General features: G+C 30.5%; 8 protein-coding genes across 8 annotated transcripts; 4 read left to right on the top strand and 4 right to left on the bottom strand.

Moving 5' to 3' along the window:
- Positions 1 to 318: 318 nt before the first annotated feature.
- On the top strand, positions 319 to 567 carry BN7_342 (uncharacterized protein; the record flags this gene model as incomplete). The annotated part of the gene is made up of 1 exon (XM_011279066.1): positions 319 to 567. The coding sequence occupies one exon, from the start codon at positions 319 to 321 to the stop codon at positions 565 to 567; it is 249 nt and encodes an 82-aa protein (XP_011277368.1).
- Positions 568 to 3,735: 3,168 nt separating this feature from the next.
- On the bottom strand, positions 3,736 to 5,520 carry BN7_341 (pepsin-like aspartic protease; the record flags this gene model as incomplete). Its single annotated transcript, XM_011279065.1, has 1 exon — positions 3,736 to 5,520. The coding sequence occupies one exon, from the start codon at positions 5,518 to 5,520 to the stop codon at positions 3,736 to 3,738; it is 1,785 nt and encodes a 594-aa protein (XP_011277367.1).
- Positions 5,521 to 6,530: 1,010 nt separating this feature from the next.
- Positions 6,531 to 8,261, bottom strand: BN7_340 (pepsin-like aspartic protease; the record flags this gene model as incomplete). Its single annotated transcript, XM_011279064.1, has 1 exon — positions 6,531 to 8,261. The coding sequence occupies one exon, from the start codon at positions 8,259 to 8,261 to the stop codon at positions 6,531 to 6,533; it is 1,731 nt and encodes a 576-aa protein (XP_011277366.1).
- A 1,235-nt stretch (positions 8,262 to 9,496) lies between these two features.
- Positions 9,497 to 10,108, top strand: ERV1 (flavin-linked sulfhydryl oxidase; the record flags this gene model as incomplete). The annotated part of the gene is made up of 2 exons (XM_011279063.1): positions 9,497 to 9,515; positions 9,600 to 10,108. 2 exons carry the CDS (start codon positions 9,497 to 9,499, stop codon positions 10,106 to 10,108), a joined length of 528 nt encoding a protein of 175 aa, XP_011277365.1.
- Positions 10,109 to 10,262: 154 nt separating this feature from the next.
- Positions 10,263 to 12,380, bottom strand: BN7_338 (WH2 domain-containing protein; the record flags this gene model as incomplete). The annotated part of the gene is made up of 1 exon (XM_011279062.1): positions 10,263 to 12,380. One exon carries the CDS (start codon positions 12,378 to 12,380, stop codon positions 10,263 to 10,265), a length of 2,118 nt encoding a protein of 705 aa, XP_011277364.1.
- Positions 12,381 to 15,120: 2,740 nt separating this feature from the next.
- BN7_337 (uncharacterized protein) lies at positions 15,121 to 16,830 on the top strand (the record flags this gene model as incomplete). The annotated part of the gene is made up of 1 exon (XM_011279061.1): positions 15,121 to 16,830. One exon carries the CDS (start codon positions 15,121 to 15,123, stop codon positions 16,828 to 16,830), a length of 1,710 nt encoding a protein of 569 aa, XP_011277363.1.
- Positions 16,831 to 17,157: 327 nt separating this feature from the next.
- PSO2 (DNA cross-link repair protein PSO2) lies at positions 17,158 to 18,873 on the bottom strand (the record flags this gene model as incomplete). Its single annotated transcript, XM_011279060.1, has 1 exon — positions 17,158 to 18,873. One exon carries the CDS (start codon positions 18,871 to 18,873, stop codon positions 17,158 to 17,160), a length of 1,716 nt encoding a protein of 571 aa, XP_011277362.1.
- A 419-nt stretch (positions 18,874 to 19,292) lies between these two features.
- Positions 19,293 to 19,691, top strand: ARF5 (ADP-ribosylation factor; the record flags this gene model as incomplete). The annotated part of the gene is made up of 1 exon (XM_011279059.1): positions 19,293 to 19,691. The coding sequence occupies one exon, from the start codon at positions 19,293 to 19,295 to the stop codon at positions 19,689 to 19,691; it is 399 nt and encodes a 132-aa protein (XP_011277361.1).
- Positions 19,692 to 19,813: the final 122 nt, after the last annotated feature.

The following is a 19,813-nucleotide window of genomic DNA, read 5'->3' as shown; positions in this document are numbered from 1 at the left end:
TTATATTCTTTAGTTTAATAAATGGTTGTTTAACCAAAATTTTGGCACATTGATACTACTAACATACGTTTAGAGATTCACATTTTTCAAATGAAGCAGAATAATTAAAGTTTCAATTATTGGTCCCCATATCAAAGTTGATCTATCAAATTGTGAAATTCAAGAACTCAGATGGAGAACGGCACTTCTTTCAGATGAGAAATTTTGTTTTGAATCAATTTGATCAACAATGGGTTATGAAAATTGAAAACTAAGATATAATTCACTTATACAATTCCAAAAAAACCAACATTTGGGGTTTTCAGCTTGAAATAATCCATGAAAATCCATCATAGGCTAATGTACAAGGTTGATATACCATACAAGGTATGCTCTATGAAAATTATAGATCCACCACAAATTGAAGAAATGCTAAAGATTGAATATTGTGCTAAGAACCAGAACTATACAAGTTTTGGTCAAAATAGTCACAATAAATCTAGATATCAAAAATCTTCCATCTTACATTCATATCTAAATGGTCAACCACCATCAGATTATGAAATAAAGTTCAATCATGATGAATGATCTTGAACTGAGAGTTATTATTATGTCTATTAGGCAAGAATCCTTGAATATCCAAAAAACAAAGGGTATCTAAATATGGGAATGGGAATGACATTCACTTAAATCACCCATTCCCAAATTCTCAAATTCCTATATTCAAAAATATGGAATTAAGATTAGAGTTATGGTAAATAAACCAGAGGTCTGGTAAATTTTAAATAAAGAAATAAACCATAACTCAAAATCACAAATTTAATTTCGAAAAATATGATTTCGAAATTCAAAATATCTTGATTCAAAATTGATGATTGAAGTCAATGTGTCCATTTGAGACCTGGCATCATAAAGTGATCAATTTTATCAACCTTGAAAGTAATAAGTTATATCATATAACTAAACTTCAGATGCCAAGAGGTCAGGACTCAAGGATACTTACAGGATAAGAAATTTCACTAAGAGTAACCTTATATCTCACAGTAGTGCGTTAAGTCTGTAGAGTTTATAGATGTATAATATAGAATCTGTAGTTTCATTATATTCTTTTTGAGTATTACACCAAGTTTGTTTTTGAAAGTAAATAAAGATATACAGTGTTTATATCATAAACTTGGTCATTGGTGTAGCTTATACTAGTATCAACATTTAATTCACTACAAATGTACGATAAATCATAAAATAATAATAATAACGTCATCATCTATTAAATTAACAAATATCAGAAGATCCAAATAGAAAAACTATTAATCATTCATAAAATATAAGTCAAATAGCATGATTTTGTTTATTCGGTATACGATTATTGTAAGTATACAGAGTTCAACTGATTCATAATTAACAATAACTTATGAATAATATTTGTTTGATTTAATAATTGTCAAATCTGGCCAATTTATGGGCTTATTTGGATTGAGGGAGCTCCAGACCTCCAGAGCATTATGATCTATCAAAATATGGATGTCTGAGTGTAGAAACAAACCTTTCAAAGAAGCCAATGCATGCTGATAGGCATCAACAATGATCAATACATAAAGCATTTGAATTTCGAAATGAACTACGTCAAAGTCGTTTGTTATGTAATCAGAAAAATATCGAGATCAGATACTACAAATTTAAAATTTAAAATTTTCATATACAAAGTAGTAAGTACAATTCCTACTAGCTGTACTACAATTCTATTTTGTTTAAGTACATCTTGTTAAACATCAGGTGTTGCATATTTTGGTGGCAGCTATACTGTTAAACTCGAAAAGTATAAATTATTGTTTTGAAGTCTTTTTGATCATATATATTTAATTACCAATTTGATCCATATACAATATTTTATGATTTTTTAGTATACATTAAGTAAAGAAAATATCAAAAATTGTTGTTGGATCTCTATGATACCTGTTATTCATACATATATCTAATATACACAATCATTCGAGAGACATTAATCGATACTCACTGGTCTTTTTAGATAGGTGGTTGTTAATGTCCATCTTGAATGTTCATTTTTGAAAGAGTTGTTTATTCGTAGTTACTACAATATCGAAACTTGTATGAAAAACATGTATTCCAAGAAATTGTAATATCAGATGATCAGAATGGTCCTAGGACATGAATCATACATGATAAATACTCTTGAATAATATGATTAAATTATATATATAATTGACCATGTTTTTGAGTTCTCATTTGTCATTTATAATAAAATTAATTGGCCGGTGGGCAAAAGAAACTATCTCAAGCATATAAGGAAAAGATCATAAAAAATGTGTTTATTGCAGCGATCAAAATAAAATACCCATGGGAGATCAAACGCCCAAGTAAAAAGCAACTAATCAAAGAATTAATTAATGATTCTCATGTCAATTGTTTTCAAATTGAATTAACTGAGTTGTGTCCAATTTTCAAATTTTTGAGTTTGTTGTATGTTATGTAATCAAAGGAAGACGTTGAAACTCTCTTAAATATAGTTAACTTAAATTTATAATATACATTAATATAACCTTTAAAAAAAATATTATTAAATTAAATATGGTTAAGAACTTGACATTAATCAAGAGAAATCAGTATATAAAATATGAATGGAAATTCAATGTTGTTGTTAAAAACAGAGATATATTTTTCATCGTTAAATGTATATATTTTATCGCTATAAGTTGATCCTTATATTAGATATCGTAATAGTACTAAAGACTACAATAAAATCACTTGAAAAATATAATAGCTTATTAAACAAATATCAGTTGATCAAAATAACCATCTCAGTTATTAATCAAACATGAAATATAAGTAATTAGCATAATTTATTATTAATGTGAATTTATATAATGATCTATAGTCAATATCAGGGGTAATAATTAATCTCCCCTTTTTAATAAACTATCAACAACAATAAAGACAATATTCATGAATTATAATTTGAGAAACATAGGAAAACACTGCTAACGAATTTTTAATTATATAGCAAAACACAAATCAAAACTAACAAAAAGGCTTTATCTGATATATAATATATCTTGATATATTCAAATTAATATTAGAAAGAAAGTTTAAAATCAAGGAAAAAATTCAAATCTTTAAATATGCAGAAAAATGTCGAAAATGATTATATAATCAGATACTGATATTTTAAATTAAATGTTTAAAATATCAATCAATTGAGTGTTATATCTTTTAAAAAGACCATATATAGTGAGATTGGATATCAAATACTATATCTATACTTTAAAATCACTTAAACCTGCTGTTTAAATTTCCATGAAATTAAAAGATTTCAAATAATATACATCTAATAAATCTTAAATTAACTTCAAAAAACCATTCATCAAATATTTTCAAAATTTCAAACTCAAAAATATAAAGAAATTATTACTCATATGCATAATATAAGCCCAAAAGTGCATACTAACTTGATTTAATCACCCTTTTGTCTACTAAAAAATTGATGTTTTGGTTGTTTTGAAGTTATTTGAGCTCTTTGAATTAAAACCGACTAAGTCCGTGTAGGACGTGTATTCTTAGTAAGCAGTATAAGCAAAAAGTGCTGATAATCAGATCCAAGTTCTACTTTAAGGGTATTTTACAAGATGAATAATTATAAAGCACAAAGAAAAGCATGTATTTTTTATTTTGAATTCATATCTAATGAACTATATATATATATTTGTGTATATTCAACATCTTATCAAAACTTTTAATTATTCATAGACAAATTAAACCAAATGTTAAAACCATGGAAACTGAAACAAAACTCCATAATGAATTCATCAAGATTGAAGCATCACTTGATTTATCAGAATTTGAGCTTGATGATGATCCACTTGAACTTGAACCACTTGAAGAAGTTGAAGTAGATCTTGAATTTGATCCACTAGATCTTGAACTTCTTGGTGAACCACCTGAACTACCAGAAGATGCAATTTGTGAATCATCAGAATTTGTGAAAATATCACCACCAGTACTTAAACTTGCTTGTGATGACCATGATGAACTATATGCAGCAGCTCTTGAAGCACTTGGAACTGAATCAGATACAACTTCAATATCTGAATCATCAGTATATTCAGCTTGTGCTAATGAAATTTCTAAATCATCTAAATTATAAACAACATATGCTGATCTTAAAAATGAATCACCTAATATTATGGAATCATCACCTGAATCAAATAACCCTAGGACACATTGTGAACTTGATGATGAAGTTTGTAAAACAATATCTTGTAATGGAACACGAATTAATTTACCTTGGAAATCATAAACTATATAACCATCATTTGATCCATAACATTTTGTAATATAATAACCCGAGGTTCTTGAATAATCTGCATTTAATTTACTTGCAATTTGACTAATAACAGATGAAGGCATATAAGTTAATGTTGTACCTGAATCTAATAATGCAGGGATTTGAGTTGTTGTAATAGTTTCTTGATTATCATCATTTTCTAAACCAATACCTGAAAGGGTAATTTCTAATTTTAAAATTTCACTAAAACCTCTAGATTCTAATGTATTAATTAATGGAACTGTAATAAGAGTACCTGAATATTTTGAATGATCAACACCACCAAATAATATAGTACCCGAGTCAGCATCACTTGAATCTAAAAATAATGAATAAACTCTCTTGTTAATTAAACCATCTTGAACTAATTTTGAAGGGAAATTTGGATATGTATAAGAATTGCCACTCGAAGCTGAGGAACCTGATGAAGTAGTTTCTAAACCTTCTAAACCAATCCCCAAAACACCCACAGTAGAATTTGTTTCATTAGCAACTGCAAATGATAAGCTTGAAACTTTTGTACCACCAACAGTAACATCATCATGACCCCAAGTACCATAAGCAAATGAACCATCACCATAAACAATATAAAATTCTGTATTATTTGATTTAAAAGTTGAAGAAGATTCAACATCAAATGTACCATATTCTGAACAATCTATTGTTGCTTGTGAAGAATCTACTTGAGTTTGAGAAGCTAAATTTGATGCAGAAGCTGATTGAGTTTGGAATGGTGATCCACCACCTCCATTACCACCTTCACCAATATCTTTTTGAGCTATTGGACGACGATGACCTAAAGTTACATTAACATTTTCATTAAGGAAATCTAAACTTCTAAATTTATTTGAATTTGATGAACCTGATGAACTTGAAGAACTTCCACCACTTGAACAATATGGATTATTTGAACCTGTAACCCAAAGATCTGAAGAACCAGTATCAATAAGTACAGTAACATTTTCAGTATGATCACCAATTAATAAACTAACTGAATAAAATGATTTTTCATTTTCTAATGTAGTCTGTATAGTACCATCTGGAGAATCTCTTTTAACAAATCTTGTTCTCTTATCTTTATGACTTGATAAATAATCATCACCTCTACTTATATCAAAATTGAAACCTTGAACACCTGCAATGTTTTTAGCAATGACATTTGATGCAAGGAAACCTAGTGAAAGTAAAGATAGTAATTTCATTGTTATAATACTCTTTATTCTCTATTCAATCAATAGTCTATAAGCTTTTAAAACCAAGTAAAACTAGTAAAACCAAGTAAAAACCAAGTAAAACCAAAATTAATTATAATATTAGCAAACGCGCAGTAAAAGAGGCGGTGAATACGTGAATAATTAATATCTGAAAACCCACAATTACCAACTAGAAACCACTCAAATCTTTTCCAAAACCGAGTATCTTCTCAATAATCCAATAACCAACAACAACCAAAAAGATGAGAATACCAGATCCTCTATTTCTTTTCTTTGTAATTCACGTTGAGAATGTTTCCAAATGTTTCATTTTTGACCCATTGACAATCAAAATTGAAATTCCATACGCTAAAAATAAAATTAAAAAAAAAAAAAAAATCTTGAAAAAACCGTTTTTTGCGGTGATTATGTAAGTTTTGTACGGGTGATTATATAAGGATTTAATAGGATTTACGTCAATATCTCCATTAAATTTATGAATTTTTACATTTAATTGGTGGAATTGGTAAGGGATTAGTTGTAAATCTGAGAGATATTGTACTGTGCTATATAGAGTATTGTAGATTGTTGTTGTTGGTGAATTGCCGTTTTTATGATTGGTAAAGTAAGGGTCTCGGTCGATCTTATATAGGAAATCAGTATAAACTTCTCAGAAAATGAGAGCTATCAAGATTAGATCTTTAAAGATTTACTTATTTAAGAGATTTCCATGAGTTATTTATGAGATCATTTTATGAGAAGTTTTCACAAAATTTGTCTCATTTGTCCAAAATGTAAAGATCTGTAATATATATGTTAATATGATGATATCTTATCGGATATGTTAAATTGTTTAAATCTTAACGACGTATATCATGATTTATGCAGAATTGAATATATCGTATTAAATATTAAAGTTTAGTTAATGACGACATGATGACATATATTGTTAATTTACTACACGTAGTTCACAAACTCATAAGCATTAAGCATTATACATATCATAAGCAAGAATTAGATTAAATACTAATAACACCAATTGTTAACCCAAAAATCATTAAAATCATTAACCAAGATGAATTTTGTAAATTTGAAGCTGAACTATCTCTATTATTACCAGTATTTGAATTTGAACTTGATCCAATCCCAGAACTACTAGTTGATGATGCTCTAGAACTTGTACTTGATGAACCACTTCTATTATCATTCCCACCACCAGCACTTGTTGAAACTGCTTGACTTTCATCAGAATTTGTGAAAATATTACCATTTGAATCATCAGTTCTTCTACTATCATTTTCTTCCCATGTAGAACTATAATCTGAAGCCCTGGAAGCACTTGGTACAGAATCTGAAATAACTTCAAATTGTGAATCCCCTGAATCATAATTAGCTTGTGCAAGGGAAATTTCTAAATCATCTAAATCATAAACAACATAAGCTGATCTTAAAAATGAATCTCCCAAGATTAATGAATCATCACCAGATTCAAATAACCCAAGGACACATTGAGAATTTGATGTTGAAGTTCTCAAGACAATATCTTGTAATGGGACATGAATCAATTTACCTTGGAAATTATAAACTATATATCCATCATTGGCACCATAACATCTTGTTATATAATAACCTGTACTTCTTGAATAATCTGCATTCAATACACTAGCAATTTGTCTAACCAACTGAGAAGGCATATAAGTTAAAGTAGTCCCCGAATCCAATAATGCAGGATAACGTTGTGTAGTCACTGTTCTTTCAGTACGATCATTTTGTAATCCAACCCCAGAAAGTGTAATTTCTAATCTTATAACATTTTGGAATCCACGAGATTGTAATGTATTAATCATTGGTACTGTTATTAACGTACCTGAATATTTTGAATGATCAACACCACCAAATAATATAGTACCCGAATCTGCATCACTTGAATCCAAGAATAATGAATAAACTCTCTTATTAATTAATTGATCTTGAACTAATTGAGATGGTAAATTTCTATACCTATATGGAGACCCTCTATTTGAAGTTCCAGAATATGTGGTTTCTAACTCCTCAAGGCCAATACCTAACACACCAACAGTGGAATTTGTTTGATTTGCTACAGCAAATGATAAACTTGATACATTTGTTCCACCAACATTAACATTATCATAACCCCATGTTCCACGAGCAAAAGTTCTATCAGCATAAACGATATAAAAATCTGTATTATTGGATTGAAATGATGATGAACCACTTATATCAAATGTTCCATGTTCTGAACAATCTATTGTAGCTTGTGATGAACTTGGTCTTGTTTGAGAACCTTGTGTCCCACCATTATTAGTTGAATCTGGTTTTTTATGAATATTATCTAGATTGGGTATATTCAAATCACTAATTAATCTTCCCTTTGATTGACCTTCACCACCTAGTTCTCTTCTTGAATTTGAACCTGTTGAACAATATGGATTATTTGAACCTGTAACCCAAAGATCTGAAGACCCAGTATCAACAAGCACAGTAACTTCATCTTCATGATCCCCAATTCTTAAATTCACAGAATAAAAAGATATTTCATTTATTAATTCAGTTTCAATAGTTCCCTCGGGGCCATCTCTCTTGATTAAATATGGTTTTTTAGAATTATGTGAAGTGGCGAATGAATCACCTTTTGATATTTGGAAATTTAAACCTTGGATACCTGCAATGTTCTTAGCAATTGCGAATGAAAGCAATCCAGTGATTGATAGTAGTGAAGATAGTTTCATGATGGTTCTTTATAGCCTATAGTCACTAAAATATCACCATTGTTGTTGTTGTTTATTGGAATTTCTGGTGTTGATATATAATAGAATTTACCGGGAATGCATCAAAGCACCAAGACAATTCAAATCGTGGGCTATAAACCAATGATCAAAAACAATTTTCACAGGAAATCAAATAACTTGTGATGATTGTAATAATAAGGACTATTCAAAGCCTTGATAATGAGCTATAAGGTATGTTCAACGGGTAAATAAACCTATACTTCATTCAAATAACCACGGTTTTATCGTATTTGAAATGGTTTTTGATGATCCTCCAAGACTTCACAATTTACACAATATAGGCGCAATTTTAATTACTTACATATACAATATTACTGTTAAATAAGATCAAGTATTACGTAAAGTGATTAGTGGCAGAGTTTTAAAGTAATAGCTGTTTTAAGGGATTTAAGAGTTTTAACAGGGCAGAGTTTTGATGATCATCTTCTAGAAGGGTGCTAATCAAGGGTCTTTTTGATCTCTGAGCTGTGTAGAAGTATAGAAGGGTCTGATTGGAAGGGAGATCTTAATATTAGCAAGGGGAATACTTGGCCTTCTGAAGTATCGATCCTTTGAACCCATCTATTTATACTTATCTGTGAAGTATTCCATCATCAACTACGTCAATAAAAACTTTTTCTATCTCGTATTCTTCTCGTTAATCAAATTTAGATCAGCGAATCCCACTTTTTTTTGCGGGAAAACACGGTATGGGACACACAAATATACAGAGTGTGTCAAACAGCAAAATTAAGAAATCATCAAAGCGCGGTTTTAGCTCAGTCGGGAGAGCGTTAGACTGAAGATCTAAAGGTCCTGTGTTCAATCCACAGAAATCGCAATCTTTGTTTTTTTGCATATATTGAATTTTAAAGAATTTCAATAGATGTGTTAATATTTTTTTAATATCGTTGTTTTGATAAAAATATATAGAGCAGTATGGTGTTTTCTATAAGCCTATAACTTCTTCTGTTCTTTTGTTATAATGAAATAAACCATAAAACTTTTAAAGATTTAATATCCACCCGCGAATTTTCTTTTTTTCCATATACAAGATCTTTACCGAGTATTAAATCTTATCAATTTTATCACCATTTCATTCATAATCAAACTTCCACTCGTTTCCAAGATTTAAATCATGTCAACTGAAAAAGAATCAAAACCAGAATTTGGTCCCTCGGGGAGAAAAATCATTTATGATGAAAATGGGAAACCGTAAGTATATGAATTTAATAATACTCATTGTGTCAATTACTAATTATTAATTAATTAGTTGTCGTTCATGTAATACTTTATTAGATTTTAAATCTGCTAATTTAGGTGTCACTGGTGGATTTGGTAAAATAACACCTCCAAAGACATCAACATCATCATCAAATTCATCCACTGCCACTACAACTGCGGGTACAACAGCTGCTGTTATTGGTGCCACTACAACATCAAAAGAATCAACATATCCAAAAGATTGTCCACCAGATGTTAATGAATTAGGTCGTTCAACATGGACTTTCTTACATTCATTAGCTGCAACATATCCTCCAAAACCTAATGAAACACAACAAAATGATATGTTACAATTTTTAAATATTTTTTCCAAGATTTATCCATGTTGGTGGTGTGCTGAAGGTTTTCAAAGTTTTATGGAAAAACCTGAAACAAAACCAAAAGTCACAACACAAGAAGAATTTGGGAAATGGTTATGTGATGCTCATAATGAAGTTAATGAAAGAGTTGGAAAACCAAAATTTGATTGTAATCTTTGGAAACAAAGATGGAAAGATGGTTGGGAAGATGGTTCTTGTGATTAGAAACACAATACCGTTAGGTATTGTTTAGACTTACCTTCTAAACTAGATATCTACATCTGTATAAATTTTAATCGTTAATATGATTCATGTATATAGTCATTATAAATAAAACAAAATCATGTACAAAAAATAAACACATAGTCCCTCTTTTCCCTCAATTAAATAAACTTAAATTTAATGGAACTGAACTACCTCTCCCAGAAGGATATAATTTTTGTTTCCCTTCAAATACTCTTGGTTTAGGTAAATCATTCTGATTTATAAATTTAAATCTTGAATCATCAATTTTTATCCTTTCATTATTTGATCCTCCATTTATTGTATATAATGAACTATCAATCTTGGTATTTGATGAAATTTCTTGTTGTTGAGATGAAGAAGGTGGTGAAGCTGCTGATTTCCCAAATAATCGTTGTTTAAATGATCCTCCTGGTATATGATGATGATGTTGCTGCTGTTGATTTTGAGACTCATGTTGTTGTGGAGCTTGTGATGGAGGTGGAGGAGGAGCAGATTTACCAAATGATGAAGTTGTAGATACTCTCGATGGTGAAGCTGGTGGTGGAGGTGCTTGTGATGGAGGAGCAGGTTGAGGTGGTGGAGGTGGAGCAGATGTTTTTGGTAATGATGGAGCAGATGGAACAGGAGCAGGTGGCGGAGGTGGAGCAGAAGCTCTAGGTAATGATGGAGCAGATGATTGTGGAGGAGGAGGAGGTGGACCTGATGGGTTTGGTGTGGAATTTCCTGAAGATGTTTCATCAACAACAAATCTATCATCTCTTTTATTTTGAATTTCTGCTAAAAATGGTAAACCACCTCCTAAATTAGTTGGAGGAGCTGATGGAGCCGGTGATGTATTTGATGTTGATGGTATAGATGGTGGTGGTGGAGCCATTGGAGGTGGAGGAGGAGCAGAAGGTAATGAAGGAGCAGATGTAACAGGGGCAGGTGGTGGAGGAGTAGGTGGTGCATTTGATGGAGTTGATGGTTTTGATATGGATGGAATTGGTGGTGCAATTGGAGTTGGAGCTTGTGATTTATTTTTATTTCCAACTTTTGCTGCTATAATTTCTGCAAGATTTCCTCCTCCTGTATTTGATGATTGTGGTTTTGGTGGACTTGGAACTGGTGGACTTGGAGCGCTTGAAGCACTTGGTGTTTGTTCTGAAGCTGAGAATCCTGATGGTATGGAATCAACAACATACGAATCATCTCTTTTTTTATTAATTTCAGCCAAGAATGGTAAACCACCTCCTATATTTGGTGTTGGAGCTGGTGTTGATGATTTCTTTGAAGATGGAGCTGGGATAGATGGTGGTGGTGGTGGGCCAGGAGCTGGAGGAGCTGGAGGAGCATTTGTTGATGGTAATGGAGGAGGTGGTGGAGGTCCACTAGATGGTAATGAAGGAGCAGGTGGTGCCATTGGTGGTGGTGGAGGAGCTGCAGGGGCTGAAGGAGCTGTTGGTATAGATGTTGATGAACGATTTGGTCTTGATGAAGGAATACTTGGAGCTGAAGATCCTGGTAGTGGAGGTGGACCTGGTGGTGGAGGTGGTGCAGCATTTGATGGAGCTTGTTTTGTTGGTCTTGATGTTGGGATTGATGGTGCTGAACCTGAAGGTAATGGAGGTGGACCACCATTATTTGAATTTGAACTTGATATTGAATTTATTGAACTTGTAGATTTTTGACGAACATGATCACTTTTTTTAGGTATTCTTGGTGGAACTTTTAAATTATTCTGACCTGGGATTGGCGGTGCTCCTACATTTGGAACTGGAGGTGGTGGTGGAGCTGATGATGGAGTTGAATTTGTATCTTTGGAAGGTCTTGATTTGGGTAGACTTGGAATTGATGGAGCACTTGGTGTATTGGAACTATGATCATTTGTAACAACATGTTTCTTTAGTTTAGGGATACCATTAGCAAATAATCCACCAATTTGTGGAACAGCAGGAGCAGATGGAGCACCAGCACTTGAATCTGAATTATTACCTGGTCTTGATGATGGAATTGATGGTGGGATCCCCATTGGAGTTGGTGCACTTGATGAGGAAGAATCAGTTGGACCCCCACCAACTTTAGGAGCACTTCTATCATTAGTTTGAGCTTTTTTCAATTTTGTACCACTTCTAATATCACCTAATAAAGCATCTCTTCCAGCCATTGGATTTGATGGAGGTTTTGAACTTTTCCCACCCATTGAAGGAGGAGGACCTGGAGGAGGAGGACCACCCATTGGAGGAGGCGGTGGAGGAGGTGGAGGAGGCATCTTTGCAAACACTGAGCTATCAATTGACCGGTTTGTTTGGATCCTTTTGACTTGATCTTTTGATCCAATTGTTGTCGTTTGATTTGATTTAACAAGTTTCAATTGATCTTGTTTTGCCCTAATCGAATTGTCAAAATTTACCCGGATTATTCTTTGGTTTCGCGGTAAAATTTCGATGGTGAAGATTTGAAAAATTCGACAATTTTGACAACTTTTACAAATATTTTGACAACAAAGAAAGGTATGAGATTGGAATTGTGATGAATGGATGGGTGATTTGGAGTATAATATGGTGTTGGTGCTAGTGAGAAGGTGAGGATAGCCCTTTTTTGTGTGTGTTTATGATGATTTTTACTCATTGTAAGGTGATAATGATGGTTTATTTATTTCAACAATGGATATTTTTGATGACAACCATGATAAGGTTATACAATTGTTCATCTTTTATATCCTAATTGTGATCATTTCATCTGTGGTTTCTCCTTTCTTTTGATTTATATTTTGAATTTTCCCTTAATTTCTTCCATATCATTTATTCAATATCCAAACTTCTCAATATCCTTGACCTCTTCGAAGCTCCTTATACCTTTACACCGTGGTATAATGAGTCAAAGCGAGGCCTAGATCAATGTTATTTTTCCCACTACTTTGTTCTGTTTAGAGATATTTTTTACCAAAAAACAGTGTTGATATTCAATCAGATTTACTTGATTGTTTATTCATAAGTATGGTACATTCATTATTATATAACTATAATACACATGTCTTTTGACATTGAATCATATAGAATATTCATTTTTATAGAATTGTACTTATTTGAACACTCTTTTAATCAATTTTTTTTACAATCATGCCATAAATTTCATAAAATCCTTCAAGAAAACGACACTGGGTATAAAACAAATGGTACTCTTCCCCATAAACCATAACCCACCATATCAATCGAGAATAACCTACCATGCTATTCTTCTCTAATTCAAATACCTGCACTCCATTGGATCTCAGATCTCGAATAAATTAGTGCACTTTCGTGCTTCCCAATCGGGCAGATCTACCTACTTTTTGAGACTCTTTAAAGGCCTTTTTTTTCATGAGAAAATAATAACGAGGTAATTTGAACAATGCTGAATGAACTCAACAAGTCAAGGTGATGAATAAGGTTTATGTCTGGTGGTTCATGGATGCTTAGTTAACGAAGGAAGTTATTATTTCATTTCGAAGTTTTGTTGGTGGTTTGTTTGCTTAGGTTTTCAATGTTTTATACTCGTTTTCCACTTTGGTAAAGATGCTTTAATTATGCACAGCTAGAAGAAGAGAGATAAGGTAGGCAAAGTGCAGACTTGATAGAGTACATTAAGTCTCAGACAAATCTCTCAATGTAATTGATTGTTTCGTTGTTGATCAAATTTCACGGTTAAAAGAGGAATCCATTCTTTATGGTAAAATATTCTCAAAACTTGCATTAATCTACACAGAGAATCTGGACATAATTTTATATTGTATTTGATAAGATCAAGATTAACTATAAAGAATAATTAATCCCATATCAAGAGTGCCCCATGATCAAGAGAATATAGCTGAGGGCCATAATTTTCGAAATTGATATGCAGCAAGTTTAATCGAAACTTGTCAAACAAGTTTAAGTATGAGGCTTAAATAACATTTAAAGTTATTCTTCTTTCTTTGGTTAAAAAGATTGCTCTTTGTTCTCAAAATCATCATCAAATGCAACAAGTGCTTTAATCACTGAAGGTTGATCTTTTTTTTTTTCAACATCTAACATTTATTTACATTGGCATTTTACTGAAGGTTACATATCATGGTATGAATTATTGGACATGTCAAGATGTGTAAATTTCTGTTGATCATGATTACTTCTGGAAATGAAATTTCTCCAATTTAGTCGAATCTGGACTTTTGTTTTTTTACAATCCAATATGGAAATTATACATGATAATATAGTTGATCTTAATATGTTTATCATAATATTCAAAAGATCAGATATTATTTATAAATATTGTTCTCATATGATAAAGTTAAGCAAGATTGAGTTAATTGTATCTAATCAAGATTCTAGATATTTAATTCAAGATATATCATCATCTTGTTTCATTTGAAATTTGGTTCTTCTTATATGTTTTGAGTTTTTGTCTCTTTTTCAACTCATTCCGGGACATTTATTACCTTATTCGGTAAAATCTTTTGATCTAGTTTGGAAAGTTTAATTATAAAGTTGGAAAGGTTATAAAAAAGGACAAAAGGTATATTATTACATCAATTTATTATAGCTATAGTCTATTGAGTGATTATGATGACTTTTCAACAGAGCAGACCTGGTACAAGCTCACAAAGGTATGTATATAAATCAACTTCTTTTTTGGACTCTATTCGATATCGGATTTGGTTCAATATGTTTTGATGTGTTTCTATATGTTGATTGAATTAAAATTTTATGTATTTCAAAGCACATTTTATCATAATGCTGCACAGTTTTGAATTTTATTATTATTGAAAAGATTGGACAAATATTTTTAAGAAAAACTTATGATCTGGTTTTAACTTGATTAAACTTGATCAAAAATTTTTCCATAAACGTCTTGGTTTCTCTCTTAAAAAGAATTAAAATTTTTTATACACACAATTTTATATTTTACATGATAATATATGATTCATATCAATAATCATACTTTGATTTAAATTCAATCAAATATATATATATGGTACCTAAATGGAACTAACAATGTCACATTATAGACTTCCCTCATTTAATGAGTTAACGTCAAATTTTTCAAATAATTTACAAATTGAAAGTTCAAATCAAAGTAATAAAACTTCACCAGCTCCAAATAGTGGAATTCAAACACCAAATCAAGTTAGAAATCAACATGAATTAGTTTCAGTTTCAAATGCTGCTCAACAAGTTTCAAATTCAACATCATCAGCAGCAATAGCAGCAGCTACTCATGCTTCAAGTTCTGTTCCACCTCCATCATTTATTCCTCATCAACAACATCAACAACAAACAATTTATCAACAAGTTCCAATTTATCAACATTCACAACATCCAAGTCAATCTGTTCCACCACCTCCAATATCACATATACAACCACCACCACCACCACCACCACCACAACAACAACAACAACATCCACATCATCCACACCCTCAACATCCATTTCATCCTCCACCTCAACAATATCAACCTCCTCAGCAACAACAATTTGGTAGACCTTTAATGCCACAAAGATATCCAAGTGAATTAACAAGATATCAATTCCCTAAACAAGAACCAAATTATGTTACAGCAAATGTATCAAATGATACATTATCAGCACCAAATTCTTCAATCCCACCAAATCAACAACAATTCCCTTCATTATCAACCATGAATTTTAATCATGATAGAAGATTATCAATGCAATATCCTCCATATCCTTCAAAACATGTTAAAAAGGATTCATATGATTCACAAACTTCCCTTAGTACATTAGCTGATATTGCAAGTTCAAATGAAGTTGAAGATGAAGAGTATAAAATTTTTTTACATTCAATGGAAAATTTAATTGATAAATTTAAAAGAATTACAAATACTTTTAATGATGTTAATTATGATTTTTTAATTCATTTAGAAAAATCAATGAATGAATCTAAGGAAACTGATGAAAAAATTAAATTAAATTTTGAATATAAAACAAATGATGGGAAATTGATGAATGAAATTTCTCCAAAGTTTTTAAAAGAATTTGTATCAAATATTCCTATGGTCCCTTTAAAACATACAATTCAAGATATTGATTATGTTCAATCAGTTTTACAAAAATGGTTAAATTTAAAGAAAAAACAAGATGATGAAGATGAACAACAAGAATTACAACCAGAAGTTATGGAATCAATTCCATCAATCCCCAAGACTCCTAAAACCATAAGAAATCAAAGATTGAAAAATAACCATTCAAGAACAAATTCAAGAAATTTTAAAATTCATCAATCAATTTCTGGAGCATCTAGTGGAGGAGGTATAAAGAAGAAACAAGATCATGAACCTTTTTATAAAACAAGAAGATCAAATTCTTCAACAAAATTACCATCATTATCAACAACATCAACAACATCTTCCACGAATGGTTCTTCATCAAATTCTAAAAATGATTCAATTTCATTAGTTGTAAACCCACCAAAACCCGTTATTGATTTAAATGATCAAGAACCTCCAAAGGGTAATATTAACCAGGATTTATCAATAAAAGTAAATTTAAAATGTTTCCAATGTGGTTCTGATGAAACTCCTGAATGGAGAAGAGGTCCATATGGTTCAAGATCTTTATGTAATGCATGTGGTTTATTTTTTGGTAAATTAACAAAAAAATTTGATGAAGGTGAAGCTACAAGAATTATGATGAAGAGGAAAAATCAAGGTAATGGAGATGATAGAAGAATTCCTATTGATTAGGTACAACTATTACGAACAATTACTATTATAACGTTTATTTTCAATTCTTTGTATATCTTTTTTTTAATGTTTTTATAAATATTTCTATACCGCTATTTTACTTCTTTTATATAATTTTAAATTGTTTATATATATTTCAATTCTTTGTGTATTCACTGTAATATTATATGAGGCCACTAGGAATTAAGTTTGAAACAGAATATTCAAAGATGAAATTAAATCTTTTCCTAAAAATGTCTTGCATTTGAATGTCCCTACATTTTTAAGAAATCATGCATAATATAACAAAAGACAACAAGACAAATCTTGATCATTGATCACTGATCACTAGGTAGTTTTATAATAATCATTTATATAACCTTCATCAATTTTTTTATCCTTCCAAAGATTAAACCATTCTTGAAAAGTTGGATTAGTAGTATTAACAGTTGGTATTATTTCACCCCATTTTAAAAAACAACCCAAGATTGATAATTCTTTAAAACTTGAATGTTCAGAATATGGAACTGATAAAGAACTTGAATTTTGAAATTGTTTTAATAATTGGGTTTTATAATCTGTTGATGGTGTTGTTGGTGTTAGAACCTGATTTAAGATTTCCTGAGGGGTTTTGTTTTTTATTGATGCAGTTAAGGTCTTGAATGTATTGAATGACCAGCCTGTTGGTTTTATTTTGATGATTTTTTTGGATGAGAATTGGGATAGGAATTTATTATCTGATAATTTTTGTATTGAAATGATTTGAATTTTGGCACTGGGGTCCTTGGGGTCAGTTGTAAATATATCCAAGTTGAAATTTTCAATACATGATAGGAATTTATATCTTTCTTTTGTTATTAAGATTTTGGAATTAATGGTTTTTGCTAATTGAATATATAATTTTTCTTTACCAATTGAATAAGAACCAATTAAAATTAAATAATCTTGATTTTGGGTAAAATAATTTAATATTGAATTTTTGGTTATGGTATTGTTTATAATACTTTCCAAAAATTCACAAGTTTGTTTAATAACTAAAGATTGTAACATGAATGTATAAACAGGATTCATATAAGTTGTATCAAGATAAATTTCATCCAAAAACATATCTTTAAATAAATCTAAATGTTGTTTGGAAACTCTAAAATCTCCAGTATGTAAAATTCTTTTAATAATTTCACCTTTTGGATTATATTCTTCAAAAAGGAAAATAGCACCACCAGGACAATGATTTGCATCAAATAATGTAACTTTTATTTGTTCAGTTAAATCATGAGGTATACCAAATTCCAATCCAATTATTCTTTCACTGGGTATCTTCATTATGGATTGTAATAAATTCGAAGTTGTCTTTGAGGTATATATGATTCCCTGGGACCATTTTTTACTTAGACCAATATAATGATCTGAATGATAATGACTTAGGAAATATTTATCTATACTGGGGTGATCTTGGAATTGGAATCCATCAACGTTTAATTTATAATTGTTATTGAATGTTAGGATTTTGAAATCTGGTATTGGTTTTGATTGTCTGGGGACCCTTGGTTTACCTCCCTTTGGCTTTGACTTTGTTGTCTTTGTTGTCTTTGATGGTGATTTTGGTTTTGTCTTTATTACCTTTGGTGTTGATTTTGGTATTGAAATACATGCTTCAACATGAGATTCACGATTTGATATTGATAAATTTTCAATATTTAATGAACAAATTGGACAACTGAGATCTTGTTTCATAGTTTTTAAGATGTTATATTGTTGAGATATTAGATCTGGATCATTTAGATTGATATCAGTGGCGATATCAGTGGCAATTTCAATATCAGCATCACCAAGATCACCTAGATCATCAGCAACTTTATTTTGACCATCATCCTTGAGCTCTTCATCTTTAATACCATCATCATCACCTTGACCTTCTTTTTTAGTGTTTTTTATACCTTCTTCTTTTATACCTTCATCACCATCAATCTCATCACTAGTTAAATCAATAACTTCATTAATTTGAACCTCATTTTTTACATGATTCAACTTTCTTTTCTTGAATAGATCTAAAATATCAACCATTACTTAATACTCATTGTTAACTTGAATGATTGTGGTCTTGGTGATGTTGTTGTTGGTGAAGTTTTGATGGTTTTGATAGTTTTGATGGTTTTCTTGCTTTTCTATACACGAAAAAAATAATCCCATAGTAAAACAAATACTAACAAATACTAACAAAATACTAACAAAACTAATATCAATACACCAATACAACTATATAAACTATAGATCATATAACCAATAATACCATGGGACTACTAAGCATAATCAAGAAACAAAAATTAAAAGACAAAGAATCACGTATTCTAATGCTGTATGTAACCAACAATTGATCTCATTGAACCCAATACTAATAGTTATACAGAGGACTTGATAATGCTGGTAAATCTACAATAATATCATCATTATTAAACCAAGACACAACAAAAATAAAACCAACAATGGGATTTGAAATAAATACATTAGAATTTAATCAAAATCAATTAAATATTTGGGATATTGGAGGACAAAAAACTCTAAGATCATTTTGGTTTAATTATTTTGATAAATTAGATTCAATGATTTGGGTTATTGATTTATCAAATTGGTCTAGAATACAAGAGAATTTCAAGGAGTTTAATGATATTATATCGAATGAGAAATTGATGGGATTGAAAGTTTTGATTTATTTAAATAAATTAGATTTGATACCACAGAGTAATATTGATGAATTGAAAACCAGAGTTATTGATTTATTACAATTAAATCAATTGGATCAGGAGAGATGGAAAGTTCAAGAGTGTAGTGCTTATGATTTGAAGAGTTTACACAAAGGATTGGAGTGGTTGATATCATCATAGTTAATAGATACTTAATACTATAATACCTTTAATACTCATTAATACATAATTAATACCCATATTACTCATCTATAACCCCGGAGAATTAGAATTAGAAGTAGAACTAAACAAGATCAACAATT

Source organism: Wickerhamomyces ciferrii, contig 00006 (assembly GCF_000313485.1).
Source record: "Wickerhamomyces ciferrii WGS project CAIF00000000 data, strain NRRL Y-1031 F-60-10, contig 00006, whole genome shotgun sequence".
In the NCBI taxonomy this organism is placed as follows: domain Eukaryota; kingdom Fungi; phylum Ascomycota; class Saccharomycetes; order Phaffomycetales; family Wickerhamomycetaceae; genus Hansenula; species Hansenula ciferrii.
This window is presented reverse-complemented; position numbering and strand designations above follow the sequence as displayed.